At 41.7% G+C, this 22,690-nt stretch overlaps 1 protein-coding gene across 2 annotated transcripts in view; it reads right to left on the bottom strand.

Annotated features, from left to right (window-relative positions):
- Positions 1-1,822: 1,822 nt before the first annotated feature.
- Positions 1,823-22,690, bottom strand: part of LOC141094735 (disheveled-associated activator of morphogenesis 1-A-like) — a 221,031-nt gene continuing 200,163 nt past the window's right edge. For both annotated transcript variants that reach the window (XM_073580660.1, XM_073580659.1), the window contains exons 13-17: positions 21,062-21,191; positions 20,927-20,959; positions 7,993-8,096; positions 6,370-6,453; positions 1,823-3,851 (exon numbers count right to left, since the gene is read on the bottom strand). In XM_073580660.1, the coding sequence (XP_073436761.1) occupies positions 3,741-3,851; positions 6,370-6,453; positions 7,993-8,096; positions 20,927-20,959; positions 21,062-21,191 (462 nt within the window). In that variant the 3' untranslated portion in view covers positions 1,823-3,740. The remainder of the gene's footprint in view (positions 3,852-6,369; positions 6,454-7,992; positions 8,097-20,926; positions 20,960-21,061; positions 21,192-22,690) is intronic.

The raw sequence follows: 22,690 nt of genomic DNA on the forward strand, positions 1-22,690 counted from the left end.
TAAATAAGATTCATCTATTCAAGAACAATGTGAAAAACACCATTTAAGTTAAAATATAGACTTTAATATGAAGAGCTTCATTTTCAAATTATTACATTAAATCCAGAGATTACATATTTCAAACAGGAAAAAGTATTATAAAAAAAAAAGTAGCAAACAATATTCAAACAGCTAAAGAAAATTAAGAACATTACAGGAATTCTGCACGCAAAGAATTAATTAATTCTACCTTTAGTGAGTTTTTATATTACATCCTTCAAAGTAATTTTTCTCCCAGAATAGATATTTATCCCCCATGCACAGGATAAGCGATAATTGCCTAATTGCTGGCAACGCATTGCTGAGTCCCCATTGATCTCTAGAATGGATTCTCCATCAGTCCCATAGACTTTGTATGGAGCAGTACTACCCATGCTCAACCAAGAACAATTGGGGCTCAAATTTTTCCTATTTTCATGTTCGTGGTGGTCCCCATCAATCCAACCTATACATTGGAAAGATAATAAATGGTTTCTTGTGGGAATACCCCTTTAATTTTTAATAATGAAAATAAAAAACAAACTTTTTTAAGTACACTCAATGTCAGTCGGCCTTGTAGAAAGCAGTATAAAAAACCTCCATCATGAACAATTGTGCTCCCAGCACATACAATACTTATTACAAAAAACCTTAACATTCACTATCTTCATGGAAGTAAATGTTAGTGTTCTCATATTTATTTAGTGCCACATATTCAATATGCCCTTTACACAAGCCTAGTTTCCCCCACCCAAGATGTCACCATTCCCTGCATTTACTGGCATAGCATAGTATTGGGGTTGGCAGTTAATACACTGCTCAAAAAATAAAGAGAACACTTAAACAACAGAATATAACTCCAAGTAAATCAAACTTCTGTGAATTCAAACTGTCCACTTAGGAAGCAACACTGATTGGCAATCAATTTCACATGCTGTTGTGCAAATGGAATAGACAACAGATTGAAATTATTGGCAATTATCAAGACACCCTCAATAAAGGAGTGGTTCAGCAGGTGGGGACCACAGACCACATCTCAGTACCAATGGTTTCTGAATGATGTTTTGGTCACTTTTGAATTTTGGTTGTGCTTTCACACTCATGGTAGCATGAGACGGACTCTATAACCCACTCAAGTGGCTCAGGTAGTGCAACTCATCCAGGATGGCACATCAATGCGAACTGTGACAAGAAGGTTTGCTGTGTCTGTCAGCGTAGAGTCCAGAGGCTGGAGGCACTACCAGGAGACAGGCCAGTACACCAGGAGATGTGGAGGGGGCCGTAGGAGGGCAACAACCCAGCAGCAGGACCGCTACCTCTGCCTTTGTGCAAGGAGGAACAGCAGGAGCACTGCCAGAGACCTGAAAAATGACCTCCAGCAGGCCATAAATGTGCATGTGTCTGCACAAACTGTTATAAACCGACTCCATGAGGATGGTCTGAGTGCCCAACGTCCACAGATGGGGGTTGTGCTCACAGCACAAATCTTCTTGCCACAACTCGCATTGATGTGCCATCCCGGATGAGCTGCACTACCTGAGCCACTTATGTGGGTTGTAGAGTCGTCTCATGCTACCACGAGTGTGAAAGCACAACCAACATTCAAAAGTGACCAAAACATCAGCCAGAAAGCATTGGTCCTGAGATGTGGTCTGTGGTCCCCACCTGCAGAACCACTCCTTTATTGAGGGTGTCTTGATAATTGCCAATAATTTCCATCTGTTGACTATTCCATTTGCACAACAGTATGTGAAATTGATTGTCAATCAGTGTTGCTTCCTAAGTGGACAGTTTGATTTCACAGAAGTTTTACTTGGACTTATATTCTGTTTAAGTGTTCACTTTATTTTTTTGAGCAGTGTATATTGTGTCCGCTATAGAAACACAATTTATTTTTCAAAACTCATAATAAATACAATGAACTTTTCAAAATATACATGAAACATGCAGAGATTTACAATGAGTCCCTATGCAGGAGCCGGCGTGATCACACATTCAGATCTCTGCATTAATATAATGAAGAAATATGGTTATTTGTATTCACCGCAGCTAATATCTTTGTTTGGTGCATGGCTGGAATGTAGACAGGAGAAAGCTCATAGCAATACAGAAAAGAGACTATGGGCCCGATTCAAACAGTAGCCAGTTTTCTGATCTAAAAATGCTTGAAATTTTGCAAAAAAAAAAATGTTTACATAAATTGTAATTCTACAAAAAAAATTTACCAACTTTTCAGAAACGTTTTACAACTTTGTATGACATTTTAATGACTGGTCAGCAATTTATTTGAAAAGTGGATGGAGCGTTACTAAAACGGGTAGGGTCAAGTGTGTCCTTTCAGATTCATTTATTTGTACTCCAGTCATTGTTTTTTAGTGTTATATGTATGTTTTTAAAAAAAATTTAGCCATGATTTCTTTTTTTTTCAAATCCTGTTTTGTTTTGTTTTCTTAACTAGAAATATTGCAATTTACATACAGGCCACTGAAGAATTTTAGATTCATAATTCCTGTCCTTTCAGGAAGAATTTTCAGTATTCTCATAATCAGCAGAGGTAGTATTACAATAATCGGTAATACCTCTATACACATCTGATAACATATGATTACCATAATTAGCCAATCATAATATTCGGTTTCACAACTGATCCTGCTCCCCCTTCCTGCACAGTAACCTTTGCACACGCTGATTAGATACCTCATTACTAAAGGATAGGGCTGGGGGCTGACCATTATGGCTATGTACATGTGTTGTTTCCTGAAACAAAAGAAAGCATGAGCCCCAGTGGTCGGTGTGAAAATTGCTAAATTTCTATTACACAATACACATTCAACATGTGAGATTTCACTGTGCAACTTTGAAATATTTCCTGCACCATCATTGTGATGAATGACATTCCTAAAAGGGTAACCCAGTCCACTCAAATACTGTTTCTGACTGAGATAAATATAATATGTCAGTCAGATTAGAGCATGTTTTGAAGGAAATCGGTCATCTCATGTAATTTCCACATTCAAATTTGGTGCCACTGACTTTGCCTACATTAACAACTTTTCTTTTTTTCACCCCGCAGTCCGGCATACCATCAAAATGGAACTTTGTAGATCATTGGGGCTGTAATTGAGCAGTGAGTGGCCCAGGGTGGGGTGCATTTCAGGATTATGCTCAGCATCCTATGCGAGCCCACTAATGCTGCCCCTTTGCTTTTGACTGTTACATCAGTTGCACAGCCTTAGAGATCTAGCACTAGCGCATGCACAGAAGTCAAGTGATCCCACTGTCCTGAAAAGGGCAGAGCAAGTTGCGCATGTGTCGGTCTTCTGAGCAGCGGAACAAGCAATAGATGAGGCTATGAGGATAATGTAGGAGACATCATCCACACCAATCAAAAGCAGAGTCGCGGTGCTAGCGGGATCACAACTCAGAGCTTATTAGCATACAGCCCGGTGATCTTGAAAACACTTTTCCTTCAAGTCCAATTCTTAACCTGATCAATATGTGTATCGCAATATCCACTTTATATACTGTAGTTTGTGTTCTATTCTAGGGCAGCATTGGTATAGCCACACTGTGGGCATCATAACAGCCCTTCATCTGCAAACCCATTCTATGATCGTCAGAAGAAGAGACTTGAACAGAACTTGGTGGAAGGCCCCTCCAGCCCTGATAGTGGCTTCATTGTGTAGGACATGATACCCTGGCCCTGATACTATTGAGTATTGTCAGTGAGACACTCTTATATCCAGGTACGCATTTTGAAACTCTTTAATGAAAGATGAAATCCACCCAAATAACTCTTGCGAATCTTGGTCTTCTGTTTCTCCAAACTTTTGCTGAAAGACAATGAAAAAACAAAATGGTGGTAATCATAAACATTGTGGGTAGCGCATCATGGTTGATTCCAGATCCAACCTATAGAAGGTAGAACCTGCAATTATCCTGGAGGATGTCCAATTTCTGCACTTGTGTGTGTGCTTTTTATGGTATTTTCCACCTATAGGAATCTGTGATGACTTCATGCCTGATGTCTTTCAGTTTTTTGAGCATTTTGTGCTTTAATGTAGATATACTGCAATATATACTAACTGTAATATACACTCACTGGCCACTTTATTAGGTACACCTGTCCAACTGTGTGTTAAGACTTAATTTCTAATCAGCCAATCACATGGCGGCAACTCAGTGCATTTAGGCATGTAGACATGGTCAAGACAATCTCCTGCAGTTCAAACCGAGCATCAGTATGGGGAAGAAAGGTGATTTGAGTGCCTTTGAACGTGGCATGATTGTTGGTGCCAGAAGGGCTGGTCTGAGTATTTCAGAAACTGCTGATCTACTGGGATTTTCACGCACAACCATCTCTAGGGTTTACAGAGAATGGTCCGAAAAAGAAAAAAAATCCAGTGAGCGGCAGTTCTGTGGCCGGAAATGCCTTGTTGATGCCAGAGGTCAGAGGAGAATGGGCAGACTGGTTCGAGCTGATAGAAAGGCAACAGTGACTCAAATTGCCACCCGTTACAACCAAGGTAGGCAGAAGAGCATCTCTGAACGCACAGTGCGTCGAACTTTGAGGCAGATGGGCTACAGCAGCAGAAGACCACACTGGGTACCACTCCTCTCAGCTAAGAACAGGAAACTGAGGCTACAATTTGCACAAGCTCATCGAAATTGGACAGTAGAAGATTGGAAAAACGTTGCCTGGTCTGATGAGTCTCGATTTCTGCTGCGACATTCGGATGGTAGGGTCAGAATTTGGCGTAAACAACATGAAAGCATGGATCCATCCTGCCTTGTATCAACGGTTCAGGCTGGTGGTGGTGGTGTCATGGTGTGGGGAATTTTTTCTTGGCACTCTTTGGGCCCCTTGGTACCAATTGAGCATCGTTGCAACGCCACAGCCTACCTGAGTATTGTTGCTGACCATGTCCATCCCTTTATGACCACAATGTACCCAACATCTGATGGCTACTTTCAGCAGGATAATGCGCCATGTCATAAAGCTCGAATCATCTCAGATTGGTTTCTTGAACATGACAATGAGTTCACTGTACTCAAATGGCCTCCTCAGTTACCAGATCTCAATCCAATAGAGCATCTTTGGGATGTGGTGGAACGGGAGATTCGCATCAGGGATGTGCAGCCGACAAATCTGCGCCAACTGTGTGATGCCATCATGTCAATATGGTCCAAAATCTCTGAGGAATGCTTCCAGCACCTTGTTGAATCTCTGCCACGAAGAATTGAGGCAGTTCTGAAGGCAAAAGGGGGTCCAACCCCTTACTAGCATGGTGTACCTAATAAAGTGGCCAGTGAGTGTATACTAACTTTATTATTATTAATGTTGAAAAAAATCAGTGCCATGGTGGTCAGCTTCAGCGCCCACTGCAGGAGAAATGTGGTATTCCATGAAGCATAGGCCATGTAATGAGTGGACAGACCTGCTCATTTTCCCTGCAGTGACCACTACTGGAGAAATGTGGTATTACATGAATGATAGGCCAAGTAACACACTGACAGACCTGCCCAGTGTCACTGCAGTGGCCATTACAAGAGAAATTTGGTATTACATGACGTATAGGCCAAGCAACACAAGGACAGACATTGCTCATTTTCTCAGTTGTGGCCATTATTGGAGAAATGTAGTATTAAATAAAGTGTAGTGACCAAGTATTGGACAGGTCTGCTCATTTTCTCGGCAACAGCTGCTAGTTCAATTGGGTTAATTTTTTTTTTTGAATTTTTTTAACCCTTTTGCTACTGGTAAATATTAGAAAGGTAAAGTGCCTCTGCAGAGGAGAAAGATGCCAACGCTGGGTGATAAGATTGTGCTTGCGCTCATGGGTCAGTCCCTCTTCTGCTATATGTCTACCATCTCTGCCAGTCCTGAAAGCTTGTTTCCAACTGCCACCTGAAGAAACACATATATATATATATATATATATATATATATATATATATATATATATGCAATACTTCATTTATACTGTAGAAAAGAATCAACCCCCGTGGTTCCCTCCATAGATTACAGCTGGTCAATAAGCGATGTGATACCCTGTGATCAGTTTGTGCCCAAGCTTTAGTGAGAGCTGCTCCAAGGAAGAAGGAAGCATGGAAGGTATGGTGTATGGAAGCATTCGTGAAAGCATGCCCACAAGAGAGGTGGTCAGATGGGGATTTGCCATCTTTGACTTTGTAGTTTCATCGCAATTGGAGAATCTCAGGTTATTGGGGTTTGTTTGGGATGGAGTAGTTTTCCTTAAAAAAAAAAAACCGCACCACATGTGAATATTTCCCCAGGATCGAGCATTTCTATAATAACCTCACATACACTCTACAATATGAGATATTTACCAAAACCTCTGAGTACAGCTTCTTCATTTCAGCAGCTTTCTTGGTGAGGTCGGCGTGCTGGGCGCTGTAAACTTCTACTGTTTCCTAGGATGAATAATATGAGTTTGATGAAAAGATCATAATTTTGCAGAACTTCATAACAATTAGTGCAATATCTTTAAAGGGTATTTCCAGCGTCATTGGATGTCTCAACTCCACCACAAGATCTTTCAAAACTCACATGAACCTGAGTTATGATCAGTCTAAGCGCCAGTCATATTGGAGGTACCCTTTGAAAAAATGAACTATGGCTGTAATGTACTGTGGGCAAGTCTCTAGCCCTACTAAATATTTATAGACACATATTTATTGTCTTCAAAGGGTTGACCAGCCACAAAAGAAAGTTCTTCAGGGTTTGTTCCACCACATAAATTAAGCTTCTTCCAGCTTCCTGTGTCGGCATCATAATAGAGAAGGGGGCTGGCCTGGCTGATGAACTGAGTCAGACAGCCAACCCCCTTTTCCATTACGGCTTATGCTCAGACAGAGCAGGATGGCTGCGTGACTCAGTTCTTTAGCTGAGCAAGCCCTCAAATCTGTCTTTGCATTATCTGGAAAAGAGAAAAGGAAAGGCTATGGTAAAGAACTGAGACAGACAGCCGCCTTCTCTGTCTGTCCATCAGCTGTAATAGGGAGGGGGGCTGACTTAGCTAATAAACTGAGTTATGCAGCCTGCCTCATTCTCTGTCTCTGCATTAGCTCTAATTTAGAAGGGACTTGGCTTGGCTAATGAACTGGGCACCATTCCTTGTTTCTGCATCAGGCAAAGGGGGTGACTTACAAAATGGGGCTGGCTGTATGGCTTAGATTATAAGGTAAGCCAACCTCCTTCTCCATCACGGAAAATGCAGATACAATGAATGGCGTTGGCTGTATGGCTTAGTGCATTAGCTAAGCCAAAGATTGGCCAGGCCGTGCCCCTTCTCTGCCACAGATCATGCCGAAATAGGGGAGGGTGCTGTATGACTTAGTTCATTAGCGAAGCTATCCTCCTTCGCCATTATGGCTGATGCAGAGACAGAGTATGGGACTGCCTGTTTGACTTTGTTCATTACCTGTCTCTGCATGATCTGTAATGAAGAAGGGGCTGGGCTTAGCTAATGAATTGAGCCATGCAGGCAGCCCCATTTTCTGTCTCTGCATCAGCCGTAATGGCAAAGGGGATGCCTTAGCTAATGAACTAAGTCACACAGCCCCCTTTTCTGTCTCGGCATGATCTGTGATGGAGAAGAGGCATGGTTTAGCCATACAGCCAGCCCCCTTCTATGTTTCTGCATCAGCCATAATGGCAAAGTAGACTAGCTTATGGAATTAAGTGAGTTAGTCAGCCATCCCACCACTAGTCGCATGCCACCAGAGTATGAGCGGACACTCCGTTGCTGCATCTGATGTGGAATGGAATGGCGCCAATTTGGGGTAATTTAGTAATTGTAAATAATCAGAATTTTAAAAAAAATTGAAACAACTGTTCTATATGGCTGAACAATATCTGAAATATTCTAGGCTCTCTCCTCTCCACCCCATATAAGTCCACTTATAATATATCGAACATCTGATGCAGTAATAACTAGCAAAACTAATTACCTTTAGCTGCTTCATAAACAGCTCTTCCCTTGGCGAGGGTTTGGGGTGTTTACTCTTGAAAGATTTCCGGTACTGGTCAATACTTTCTAACTGCTTTGCTAAAACTGTCAAGAAATAGATTTTGATTGATACATAATAATAACAATGGGAAAAACAGGACAAAAAGTAGATGTCACGATGTGACTTGGCCCTGTGTAACGCGACCCGAAGATCGGTCGGTCCCTAAAACAACCAAGACAGGCAAGGGGTTACCGGGGACACAATTACAATGGTGGACCCTGCAATAGAGAACGGGGAAAGGGACAACTCCTGCACTCTCCTGAGGCTGTGTCCCTGAACTAGCCTGACGTCCCTACACGGCTTCTTTCAATAACGGACAGGGGAAACCAAACAACTTGGCTTTCTCTGCTGCCAATGCTCCGAGGCAGCAGAGTAAGGCACCCGAACTCAGCTTTCAGAAGAATCACCACTGCTCCAGATAGACTGCAAAAAGCACAGCTCCAGATAGTTCCTCTCTTCTCAGAGGTTGATTTGCAAACGACCTGCTATTACCAACCTTTGAGAAGAGAGGAGCTATCTGGAGCAGTGCGGTTTGCAGCCTATCTGAAGCAGTGATGATTCTGCTGAAAGCGGAGTTCTGGTGCCTTACTCTGCTGCCTCGGAGCATTGGCAACAGAGAAAGCTAAATTGTTTTCCCCTGTCCGTTATTTTCCCTTGTGTTGTATTAGTGCAGCGGTGGGACCAGTGTCTACACTTACCAATTCCTTACTGAGGGATAGATGCAGGGTGAGTGAGGGCTGAGGCATCCTGGTCGGTGACGGTTTGAAAGAAGCCGTATAGGGACATCAGGCTAGTTCAGGGACACAGCCTCAGGAGAGTGCAGGAGGTGTCCCTTTCCCCATTCCCTATTGCAGGGCCCACCATTGTAATTGTGTCCCCGGTGTCCCCTTGTCTGTCTTGGTTGTTTTAGTGACCGACCAATCTTCGGGTCACGTCACACAGGGCCAAGTCACATCGTGACATTATTACAAACCGCCCATTTTTTTCTGGTGAGCCATGGCCCAAATGCAGACCTTTGTCCAATTGCTGCAGACCCTCACTGAGGAGCGTGGGGTGCTGCGTGGTGTGGTGGAGCAGCTGCATCAGTTGGTGGGGTTCAGGGCCTCATCTCAGGTGCAGGCTCAACCAGAACCCAAGTTATCTCTCCCAGACAGGTTTTCTCGAGGGAGAGATAATTTTGGGGTTTTTCAGGAGGCTTGAAATCTACACTTCAGGCTCTGCCCTCGTTCATTAGGGAGTGCGGAACAACGGGTGGGATTTATCATATCCCTCCTTAAAGGTGATCTCCAATCCTGGGCCTTCTCCCTGCTGGCTGATTCACCATCTCTATGGTCGGTGGACAAGTTTTTTGCGGCTTTGACGAATGTGCCCCCTGTAGTCCTTGCTAGGGAGGAGGACTCACTGGTGCAGTCGGACGAGCCCAGGCAGGTGGGAGGAGTTGGTTTCCCAATGGTGTTGCCTGCGGATTGTCATGGTTTGGGGGCATGTTTTAGCTGTGGGCAGACTGGTCATTTTATCAGGGTCTACCTGGCTCACGCCAAAACTTTCATACCACCTAAGAAGCTGCGCCCCCCTGGTCGTGTGGAGGGAGGTGACCAGGGAGTGTATATGTCCTCCATTTTGCCCTCCCAGTGTACTTTGTCAGCAGAAGTGGTGGTTGGCGGGGTACCTGAGGGCATACCGGTGTTTGTGGACAGTGGAGCAGGAGTCAATCTGGTGGATGCTCACTTTGTCCAGACCCATGGCCTGAGGTGTAGGATGCTGGTCAAACCCCTAAGCATCCAGGCCATTGACTCTGTCCCACTGAGCCAGGGGAGGTTGACGCAAGTCGTGGAAAATATACATCTGCGTATAGGGACTCATCATGTAGAGTCCCTGTCATGCTACATCTTGGGGGGAATGCCATCACCTATCGTTTTAGGCCTCCCATGGTTGGAAGAATGCAACCCGGTCATAGATTGGCAGTCTAGGGAAGTCAGCTGGGATCAGTCGTGTGAGGGCTGCTGCCTGGGGGCTACTGTCTCTGCCGTGTTTCTACAACCATCTCCTTCTTTTCCAGTGGGGGCAGCAGAGGTGCTGCCAAGGAGTAGGGGCAAGTCTCAACCCTCGCCATTAGCCAACCCAGAGAGGCGGAGTCCTCGTAGGAGGAGGGGTCGGAGGAGAGTGGTGTTTCCCTCTGTGAATTGCGGGGGTGTGAGTGTGGTGACACAGGGGGATGCCTGTGTTGTCAGTTCCTGGAAGAGTTCACCGTCTTGTGGTAAACATGTGTGTGGCAATAAACGTTCAGGTCCGAACCTGTGTGTGAACGAGTATGTATGGGTGTCCACCAAAAACATCCGGTCGAATTGTGCTGCAGGGGTCTGGAGTTCTCGGGTAATTGGGCCGTATCGAGTGTCGGCCATTCTCGGCCCGGGGACTTACCAGCTGGAGTTACCCCCCGTAATGCCCATAAACAACTCATTCCCCATGTCGGCGCTCTGGAGATTTGTGGTGCCTCCGGAGCATATGTTGTCACCTCCATCAGTCCACATTTGCCATGAACCGGAGAGTCAGGTGATTGCTGAGGTGAACTCTGGTGGATCAAGGTGTCCTCACCGTAGGTGTTTTTCTGGTGAGGTGTAGTGTTAAGGGTCCAGAGGCCCCTCATTGAAGGAGGGGTACTGTCACGATCCATTCTTGGATCTGTGTCAGAGTCTGGACTCTCTTATACAAACCTTTTTCATTTCTGGCCCTCGGGGGTTAATATGGGTTTTTGCCCCCAGTGGCCGCTGGTGTTAATGCAAGTTTAGTGAGTCTGCTGCTGGGTTTCCCCCCCCTCGATGGCCGCTGGTGTTACTACATGTTTAGTTAGTCAGCAGGTGTGACCACTCCCTCTTTGCCTTTATAAGACCACCTGCTGCTGCAGATCACGGTTGGTAATACTGTTCATTTGGAAACCAACCGTGGTGAAGACTGGACCTACCTGGTGCAGAGGGGGTTCAGCTTATCTGGAGCAGTGGTGTTGCTGCTGAAGAGAGGAGCTATCAGGAGCAGTAGTGTTACTGCTGAAAGCTGAGTTCAGGAGCCTTACTCTGCTGTTTGGAGCATTGGCAGCAGACAAAGCTATGTTTTGTTTTTTAGTTGCTTTAACCCCATGGTGTTTGTTTTATCTTTCCTTTGGTTTGTGGTGCAGTTCACTTTATTCTCTGTCTCACCTCCTGTGGAGGGGGTTTAGCTCAGGGCTTAACAGCAGATAGGGACAGGTCGGGGACTTGGGACTCACTACCATCAAGTGTACCCCCAAGTTAAGGAAAGTCAGGGCACCCCCTTAGCCTGAGGGGCAGTTCAGGGGTCCAGGTTCCACATCTCCTGTTTTTCCCTACTGTTCCTTGACAGTAGGAATAATCATAATAATTTAACTTTCAAAAAGTTCTGAAAATAGGTTACATTGAAAAGATTTCAGTAAATTAAGGGGGTTTTCCCATAACTGGAAAGTCAATGGGACTGACCAAAATAGCTGAAGGCTTTACTTGTCTTTTTCTCATAGCTTCACACAATGGATGGAGCAGAGGCCGAGAATGTGCACTCCCTCTGCATTTAAAGGGAACCGGTCACCCCCTAGGGCGTTTTTAGGTAAAAGAGCCACCTTCAGTAGCACTAAGGCTGCATTCTGTGAAGGTGGCTCTTATGTTTCTGATCCTTAGTAACGCTGAAATACTGACTTTTATAAATCTCTGTCATACCTCTATTGTGCCCCGGAGGCATGTTTTCTCCCCCTGTGTCAACCGCCTCAGAGTCATCAATCATCTCTCTCTTGTGTCTGTGCACCGCCTCCTGTGTTCCTGTTACATGCCCGGCACCTGCGCTCTGCCAACAGTTCTCGGGCATGCGCCGTGCGCGCTACCCGGGAACTTCCATCATACGATGATGTAATGCTCTCTCGCCTGCGTGGAGCGGAGGCCACAGATCCCACCCCGCAGTGTGTTATGATGTATTCACAATGCAGGGCTGGGAATCTGGCGCCTGCACAGTGAGGATCTATCTCTGCGCCTGTCCCCATCTCCCTCCTCCTCTTTCCTCCACCGTAATACGTCGGCACTTAGGAATATCCTCCAATCCCGGTCACAATCATCAGGGATCCTTTTGGCTTACATTCTGTATCAGCAAGATTACAGAAAATGCATAAAAGTTGGAAAAGGATTAAAGGGGATCTTTGGAAGACCATGCCGTTATCTTAGCGAGAGCAGTGTAGTGCCTAAGTTCTCCTGTGGTGGCGCTGCAGGGAAGCTGAGCAACATCAGTATACTGCTGATTGTCGGCGATCTTAGCAGGAGGATAATATGTGATCATCATTTCATCTATGGCCAAAAAGGGATTATTTACCTTACATAGTAGAATTACTTGCCCCTCACCGTCGTTTGCAGACTTTAGAGTTGCCGAAATACAGTAAATGAGAAATTCAGTGAGTAGTGGCCTTAACTTTTTTGCATTTCTCACGTTGAACAACCTTGAGAAGCTCCTTAGGAGTAATTATATTATAGTTGACAGTTGTCTGTTTAGCAAACAGGCCTTAAAGTGACGAGTCGTCCGGCTCAGTAACAGTGGAGTGCATCGATTCCGGCTAAACAGCGAGGAATCAATAGAAGTTTTCTTTTTATGCCTGCAGTCCACGCTCTGCTCTATGAGACGGAGACTGAGGAATAACAATGAATCCGAGCTCTCACAGCTTCACCAGTTACTTATGGGGCTCTATAAAGCCCATCCATCTGTAGAACTCTACCTCTTCCCCTCCTGATTAATGACTGTAAGAAATTCCAGTGTAATTAGATGTAATGAGACCAATCATGTGGACCTTGGATCCCAGGAGATGTACAATTCATTAATGACTGTTACCTGATCTGCCGATAACACTGTAGTTGTACATATTAGCACAGGAACAGGACTACTCTAAGCAATGAAGTATTCTAGTATCAGAACCTGACACTGGAGCACACACAATAAGCTCAGGAGGCTGACACTTTTTTCCCCAGCTTTACCGTGTAGATCAGGACAGAGTCAGCAAAGCCATTTCTAAATCATTAATGGACAACCAAATCACACACAATAGTCTGACATTTCTTGTGTTATGCTTAAATCTCAGTCTATATAGAACTAGGATGGGGCTCCGCATAGTAATATCATTATTATTCAAGGGTTTGGTTGACAGTGTCAGCTTAGTATCATTTGAGGGTATGGTCATTATAGTCATTCACAAGGATTTTCGGCTGGCTGACGGCTGTCAAAGCAACCCATCAGCTCTGTGCCACTGCAGGCAGCAATTGACAGCCACATGTAAGAAGTTAAGGGAGTGTACTTGTTGAGTTCTTGTTGCGTTTTTCTGTGCAGTTTTGTCATAAAACCTGAAGGATTTCCTACTTCCCCAAAAATGAATGAGATTCCTCAATACTCATGCACCCATTGCTTATTTTTTTTCCTTGCAGATATGCAGCAGATTTAAATCTACAGCATGTCAATTCTTTAAGTGATTTTGATTGATTGAATTTTGAGCATTCAGATTTCACCTATACTAATGAGTGGAGGCAAAATCCACAAGGCAAAAATGCACATATTTTACGCTGCGTTTTTCCTGCAGGATTAGACACAACATTTTCTGGTGCAAATCCTGAACGTGTGCACAGGGCCAAAAATTGCATCCAATACATAACATAATAAATGATCATCCATGATGATGAGTTTTAGGATATTTCAGTCCTCATTCAAATGAATAAATCATGTATGGTACTATTCAATATTCTATTTAAAAGCAGAAATAGTTACTGGACATGTGAACTGAGCCTTAGGAAACATATAATATTGTCATTAGTGGGGGTTTCCGCTGCGTCGTGTCATGATCATTATCGGGTGGGGGATATAATGACTGATGTATGTTCTGTTGTAGGTAAAATGCAGATAATTTCCGAATGTTTCACTCCTTACTCACTCTGGTTTCTGTCTAAATAGCTGTATTACATTTCTTCCTAGATATTAGTCTATTAATATTTTCTTCAGCATTAAATACTATGCATTGCAGCTACCATAAAGCACACAAACTCTGCTACACTGCACACTATTCACAGTAATCTCTCAATTTTTTTGGTTGTTATTGTATTTTTCCTCTGACAATGTATTTTTTTCATTAGAAAATGTATAATAATTTTTCTTAATAGGCTACAAAGCCATAACATTCTTGCATGAGCAGATTTATTATGTTTATGAAGCCTAAATCAATATTTCAAAAAAACAACAAAAAGAGGAAAATCAAAAATAAATATAACAGAAGACAAAAATATAAAATTATCTTGGCGTAAACTAAAGCTTAAACTGACATTTTTATCTATTGAATTATCAGCATAACAATAATAATAATAATAATAATAATAATAATAATAATAATAATAATAATAATAATAAATGATATATAATCTGAGATAGAGTGAAAAAAATAAGTATTTATCACATCATCAATTTTCTAAGTAAATATATTTCTAAAGGTGCTATTGACATGAAATTATCACCAGATGCCCTTAACAAGACATCCAATCCACGCAGTCAAAGAAATCAAACAATAGATGTCCATAAATTATGAGTAATAATGAAAAATGACACGGGGAAAAAGTATTTGAACACATGAAGAATGAGAGGTGCAAAAAGCCATGGGAAGTCATGACACCAGCTGAAATCTAATTAGAAGGCAATCCTGATACTTAGTGAAAAATAATATCAGCGGGTTCAACTGATGGCCTATAAAAAGGTGTCTCATTACCAAGGTGCCACACAAGAAACATCTCATGATGAGCAAAACCAGTGAGCTGTCTCAAGACCTTTGCATCCTTATAATTGCAAAACATACTGATGGCATTGGTTACAGAAGAATGTGAACTACTGAAGGTTCCAGTGAGCACTGTGGGAGCCACAATTCGGAAGTGGAAACAACATAATTTCACCATAAACCTGCCATGACCAGGTGCTCCTTGCAAGATTTTCGAGAGAGGAGTGAAATAATTATCAGAAGATCAGAAGAGTTTTCTAAGAGCCAAGGACCACATGTGGAGTGCTACAAAATGATCTGGAATCAGCAGGTACAATTGTTTCAAAGAAAACTTTAAGTAATGTACTCAACCTTCATGGAATGTATGCACGCTCATCACGCAAGACTCCATTGCTGAACAACAAGCATGTTTAATTGAGCTTAAAGTTTGCTCAACAACATTTAGACAAGCCTGCAAAATACTGGGAGAATATAGCCTGGTCAGATTAGACAAAAATTAAACTCTTTGGATGCCATAATGCACACAATGTTTGGAGGTCAAAACGCACTGCATATCAAAATAAAAACACTATGCAAACAGTGACGTTTGGAGGTGGGAATATCATGATGTGATGCTGTTTTTCAGCATAAGACACTGGAAGACTTCATATAATTGAAGGAAGGATGAATGGACAAATGTACTGAGACATTCTTGATAAAAATTCTGCTGCCATCTACACGGATGATGAAGATGAAATGAGGGGGGACACTTCAGCAAGACAATGATCCCAAACAAACAGCCAAGGAAACTGTCAATTGGTTTCAGAGAAAATAAAGCTGATACAAAGGCCCAGCCAATCTCCTGACCCGAGTCCAGGAATTAAAACACAGAGATCATAGAAGGAGCCCAGGATTTGAAGAGAATTTGTGGGTAAGAATAATCCAAAATCACACTTGAGCAATACATGCGACTAGTTTCTCCATATAGGAGGAGTCTTGAAGCTGTCATCACCAACAAAGGATTTTGTAGAAAGTATTTCAGTAAGCGCGCTCAATGCTTTTTCACTGTGTCATGTCTCATTATTACACATAACTTAATTTATGGACATCTTTGGTTTGATTTCTTTGCCTGTGTGGATTTATACTTACGTAGAAAATATATTTACGTAGAAAATTGGTGACGTGTTCAATATTTAGTTCACCTACTGTAGATAGGTAGATATTAACACAAAATGTTAATAATGAGGGAAAAATAACACATTTGAAAGATTTAGAAATGCTTCCCACAAGATTTTTGGTAAGACAGGACTAAAAATATCCTTTATGTAATCAGGTCATCTAAATCTCATGGATAAATAATGTGCTCCATCCCCCGAGTGCAACATGATCTCTTCCTTCTACTCCATCTCTCTGGATTTTTATAAGATTAGGACAAAGTCCACTGGGAATTGACAGGATCTTATAAGTGTTTCTATTTCGGTTCTAATGGCAAATAAAGTGGCCGCGTTGTGACTGTATGATGGGATGATGTGTTCAGGATCAAGTGTGGCAGTCTCTTCTTCTCAATGGTTAGTACGGCTAATTATGGTGTCACAGTGTAGGGATCATTATGCCCTAGTGCATAAGTGAAGTTTGTCTGTATATGGTAATATTCCTTAACCCCTTTCTGACATCAGACATAATAATCTGTCCATGTGACATGGGTCTATCTGACCAGGGATGGATTATTATGTCCACGAGATTGCCGGCGCACATCGCTGCCGGGAGTCAGCCGATTCTGACAACTGACACCCGGCACTAAGTGCCAGGAGCAGTCACACACTGCTCCCGGCACTTTAACCCCCCAAAATGCTGCGATCGAATGAGATGGCAGCATTCCGGGAGTCGGAGACCCCGCGGCGTCACTACTACATGCTACATTAGTACTACATTAGTATACACACATCTGAGTGGGTTATTATGCCAAACTTGCATATATAACTTTTTTTATTCCACATTCGTGTTTGTACCTCTGAAGGGATAGTAATGATTCTTTTCGATATGGTAGATTTATACTGTATAATGTTTTCTCTATCTGAGGTAGTATCTAATTAAAGGGATACAAACTTGCATAGTAGACCTTACCATAAAGAATTTTCTGAACTGTATCTGAACCTTCTGGAATTATACACTTCTGCAGAAAACCACTATTGCGTGTCCTTATTTTGCACTTGATTGTGTGTGATTAGTATGTAATATTTTAGGTGCTAATGAAGTATTGTTGTACATTTTTTAGAACTCCTATGCGTCTCCTGTTTTAAAATAGTTTTTATTGTGTAAAAGTGCCAAAACATACAAAAACTATATAAATGAGGTATCGCTGTAATCATACTGACCCGAAGAATAAAACTGCCTTATCAATTTTACCACATACGGAAAAAGCATAAATCCCCCCAAAACAAATTGCTGATTTTTGTTCATTCTGCCTCCAAAAAATCAAAATGGAAAGCAAAAAATGTCATGTGCCCGAAAACGGTACCAATAAAAACGTCAACTCGTCCCGCATAATAGAAGCCCTTACATTACTCTGTAGGTCAAAATATGGAAAAATTATAGGTCTCAAAATATGGTGATGCAAAAACTAGTTTTGCAATAAAAAGCATCTTGTAGTGTATGACAGCAGCCAAACATATAAACCCGATATGCATCTGGTATCCCCTGTAATCGCACTGACCAGAAGAATAAAGTCGCCTAAGTAATCACTTATACTGAATAATGAATGGCATAAAAAATAAATAAAATCAATTCTTCAGCTGATGTTGATTTTTCCATTCTGCCTCCCGAAGACTGCAGTAAGGCTCAGAGCACATTTATTCCGCGCTCTGCACTGAGTCCTTGCACCTGGGTTTCCGTGTAAATCTCTGAAATACGTGACTCAAACGCAACCTCTGGCAGAAGATTCCCTATGATGAGGCACATAGAGTCACTGTGGAGACCATCTGACCTGTGATCCGGCAGTGTCCGTCCTTTTAGGACTGCATAAAAGTGCCGTCGGCCACAGTTTTGTGCACTTCTGAAGAGAAGGACACCGATAAACAGAGGCCAGATGGAGTCCAGAGTAACTCTGCAGCCTCATTATAGCGAATGGATCCTTCAGAGGTTTCATCTGAATCACGTCACTCAGAGATTTAGTTGGAAATCCCAAAGTTAAATAGTCAGCATAGACAACCTGACTACTGTGATACAAAACGTTCCCAATAAAAGCTTCAACTCAATCCACAAAAAAGCAAGTCCCCACTCAGGTCTGTCATCTGTTAACGGAAATATAGGGGCTTCCACGTTACTGGTAGCACAAAGGCTCTGGAAAGGCAAAATGGTTCCTCACCCACCAAAAGAAATTTAGCAAATCCAAATCCCTTCTGAGCCCCACAGTGTACCTAAACCACATACAGCATCCACGTTTGGCATTTCTGAAGCAATGAGAGCCCGCGTAACTTACAGGTGTATTGTATGCCTCCAGAAGCACGGGCTGGGCATAAAGTACTGGTGACTGCAACGTACTGGTCACTACAACGGCGGTTTGCAATTTTCACTTGGCAACATTCATTGCTGCTTGTTTCTGGAAAATACCCATGGAGTCAAAATTGTAACTACACCTGTAGATAATTTCCCCAAGGGGTATAGCCTCCAAAATCGGGTCATTTGAGGGGGGATTCTGCTCTTCTAGCAATTAAGGGCTCTGTATATGGCGTCCGCACTTTTCTAGGAAAATCTGCGCTCTATGAGGCAAATAGACGTACTCAGGAGAAATTGCACTATAAATTGTATGGTGCAATTTCTCCTGTTACCCTTATGCAAATGCAATATTTTGAGCTTAAAACATATGTGGGGAAAAATTGATTTTTTTATTTTTATGGCTCAATGTTCTAAACTTCTGTGAAGCACCTGAGGGTTCAATGTGCTCACGACAAATCTAGATCTAGATTCCCTGAGGGGTCTAATTTACAAAATGGCGTCACTTGTGGGGGATATTCATTGTTTAGGCACATCAGGGATTCTCCAAATGCGACATGGCATCCGCCAATTGTTCCAGCAAATTGTGCATTCAAAAAGTCAAATAGAGCTCCCTCCCTTCCAAGCTCTGCTGTGCAACCAGTGGTTTCCTCCCTCATATAGACTATTAGAATGCTCAGGAGATACTACACAACAAATTTTGAGATCCATTTTTTCCTGCTACCCTTGTCAAATTAAAAAAATTTGGATCTGAAGTCAATTTTTTGTGAAAAAAGTTAAATATTAATTTTTTTTTTTTTTTAATTCCTGTGAAGCACCTAGCACCTAAAGGGTTCAATGTAGTTTTGATCGGCTTGAGGGGTGCAGATTTTAGAATGGGTCACTTTTGAGTATCATCTGTCATGTAGACCCCTCAAAGTGACTTGAAATGTGATGTGGTCCCTAAAAAAAATGGTTTTGTCAATTTTGCTGGAAAAATGAAAAATCGCAGGTCAACTTTTAACCCTTATAACTTCCCAGCAAAAAAAAATGTTGGTTCCAAAATTGTGGTGATGTAAAGTAGACATGTGGGAAATGTTATTTATTAATATTTTGCGTGACATCTCTGCGATTTAAGGACATGAAAATTCAAAGTTGGAAAATTGCGACAGTTTCGAAATTTTCAAAATTTCCGTTTTTTTTAACAAATAATTGCAAGTCGTACGTACGGAAGAAATGTTACCACTATAATGAAGTACAATATGTCAGGAAAAAAACAAACAATCTCAGAATCACTGTGATGCAATGAAGCGTTCCAGAGTTAATTCCTCATAAAGTAACACTGGTCAGAATTATAAAAATTGACCCAGTCATTAACGTGCAAACCGCCTTCGGGGTAAAGGGGTTAAAAGTACTTTGTATTGGTGACAGATCCATTTACTACATTTTGTTAAATGTGTTAATTGAAATATGGGGATGGTGGTCTGACCATTGAACCCTTCCAGTGATCCCTAGATTGGAGGCTCTGAAACCTAAAAATCAGGTTCTGCAGAACCCCATCATGAAAAGAGCAGAGGTGCACATGCTCGACCTCTGCTCCATTCCTTCCCGCATTACCATTTTGGCATCAATGGGAGTCTAAGTGGTCAGAACCCCTCAGTGACCAGTAAGTTATTTCCTATCATAAGGATTGAGGATAACTATATTTTTTGGGGAATAAACCTAAAAAAAACACTTTCAGATTCTGGTCTTTTGGTCGGAGTGTTACATCGTTTTGGGTGATCTCTCAATTTTATATAGGATATCACAATCCTCGCCCCCATGCATTTCTACAGCCTATTTTACTGAAAGGCCAAATAATTCAGAGTTTAGACATTGGCAAGAAGCAAGACCGCTAAGCTGTGACCAAAGGTCATCAGCACTGATCACAGACCTTTTCACATTAAAGCATTCTGGCCCAAGGACAAGGAAGGTCAGAGGCCCTTGCAGCTCCTGGTGATAGCGCAAACAGTTACTGTGCCTTCAACATCAGCAGGACATTTCCATCCTATGGAGGTTACTTAGTGATCACATCTGGAATGTAATAGTATATCCATTTCATGAAATATTTTTAGGGTATTCATGTTAAGGCTCCATCCAGTTGCAGCTTTTACATAGCTACCTAGTAGTTACTCTCCTTGCGGTGCCACCTTGTCACCAGTTTGGTGACACTTAATTTTCTTTGTTACATTATTTTGATTTTGGGTGGAAGTACTAATGTATATACCATAAAGGCCACCCAGGCTGCTGTTACATTTTTTCCTGAAGTTTGGAAGTATCACCGGATTTGGAATGCTACTTTAATGGGTGGAAAGAACTGAAGCATTAGCAAATAAGGGTGCACGGGATCAACCCAATACTCAGAGAAGGGGAGCTAGGGAAAGTCAACCACCACTGAGGGGTAAGTGCGATGGTGGCGTCATTCTGTTGCAGAAGGTGGCCCACTGTAATGTTTAGCATGGGGCCCCCTTTTCTTTAAGTACAGCCCTCGGGTTGAGTTACAGATGTTTAATTTATCCCTTGACCACTAGTTATTTGACAATTATTTTTCATGGACAATTGCCAGGGGGAAATCACCAGCCGCCTGTATTTACATACCATCCACCTCAGCGTTCAGACCCTTGACGGAAGCTAGAGGAGAAATGAATACAGAGAGGGGCATTAAATCAATGCACTTTGTACTTAGCCCAAGATTTTATGAATGCGATTGAATAATGTTTTCTGTCTGCTTACCACCAGGAATGGCTTCAAATTCTGTCAACTCTTGAGAAACTTTCGCCAAATCAGGCTCATGTAATGAGATCTGCTCTACAAGGGCATGTAAGAAGGTGAAGCTCTTCTCCTTACTCACCAACTGGGACATCTACAGACAGAATACAGAGGTAATATGACAAGCCAGGCAATCAATCCACAAGTAATGCAAGTATTAAAGGAGATTGTGTCCATCAATTATAGAACATCATGACAGGTAGAAGCCCTCTGCTAAATCGGATCTATACATCCTCGGAGCCACTAGCTATCACTTTGAATATTATGAGAAGGATATAAAGTGTCATTATATACTATATACATATCACAAGTGAGAAACAGAGTGTCATAAAACAAGACCGATACACCATAATATGAATATTCATACTGCAATTATAGGAAAGAGTCAAACATAAACAGACCACCACATGTTCACTTCAATAAAATTACCTATACAGGGCAGTAGTGTTAGTAAACCAGTCCATAGGGGGCAGTATTATAGTAGTTATATTCTTGTACATACGGAGCAGTATTATAGTAGGTACAGTATATTCTTATACATAGGGGGCAGTATTATAGTAGTTATATTCTTGTACATAGTGGGCAGTATTATAGCAGTTATATTCTTGCACATAGGGAGCAGTATTATAGTAGTTATATTCTTATACATAGGGGGCAGTATTACAACATACGCATATTCTTATGCACAGGAGACAGTATTACTGTACAGCAGTTATATTCTTGTCCATAGGGGGACAGCATTGTTGTAGTTATAATCTTCTACATAGGCGCAGTATTATAGTAGTTATTTTCTTGTACATAGGGGCAGTATTATAGTAGTTACACACGTGGTTAAAATTGTTGGTACCCCTCGTTTAATGACAGAAATACCCAAAACGATCACAGAAATTACTTGATTCTGACAAAAGTAATAATAAAGAAAATCCATGAAAATGGGAGCAGTATTATAGTACTTATATTCTTGTACATAGGGGGACAGTAATATAGTAGTTATAATCTTCTACATAGGAGCAGTATTATAGTAGTTATAATCTTCTACATAGGAGCAGTATTATAGTAGTTATATTCTTGTACATAGGGGCAGTATTATAGTAGTTATATTCTTGTACATAGAGGGCAGTAATATAGTAGTTCTATTTTTGTACATAGGGGCAGTATTGTAGTAGTTATATTATTGTATATAGGGGAAGTAGTATAGAAGTTATATTCTTGTACATAGGGGGCAGTATTATAGTAGTTATATTCTTATACATAGGGGCAGTGTTATAATTGTTATATTCATGTACACAGAGTGCAGTATTATAGTAGTTATATTCTTGTACATAGGGGCAGTATTATAGTACTTATAATCTTGTACATAGGGGCAGTATTATAGTAGTTATATTCTTGTACATAGGGAGCAGTATTATAGTAGTTATATTCTTGTACATAGGAGCAGTATTATAGTTGTTATATTCTTGCACATAGGAGCAGTATTATAGTAGTTATAATCTTGTACATAGGGGCAGTATTATAGTAGTTATATTCTTGTACATATGGGCAGTACTATAGTAGTTATATTCTTGTACATAGGGGCAGTATTATAGTAGTTAT

The sequence above is a fragment of the Dendrobates tinctorius genome, unplaced genomic scaffold (genome assembly GCF_039654945.1).
Source record: "Dendrobates tinctorius isolate UK_male_01 unplaced genomic scaffold, ASM3965494v1 ptg000065l, whole genome shotgun sequence".
Lineage (NCBI taxonomy): Eukaryota > Metazoa > Chordata > Amphibia > Anura > Dendrobatidae > Dendrobates > Dendrobates tinctorius.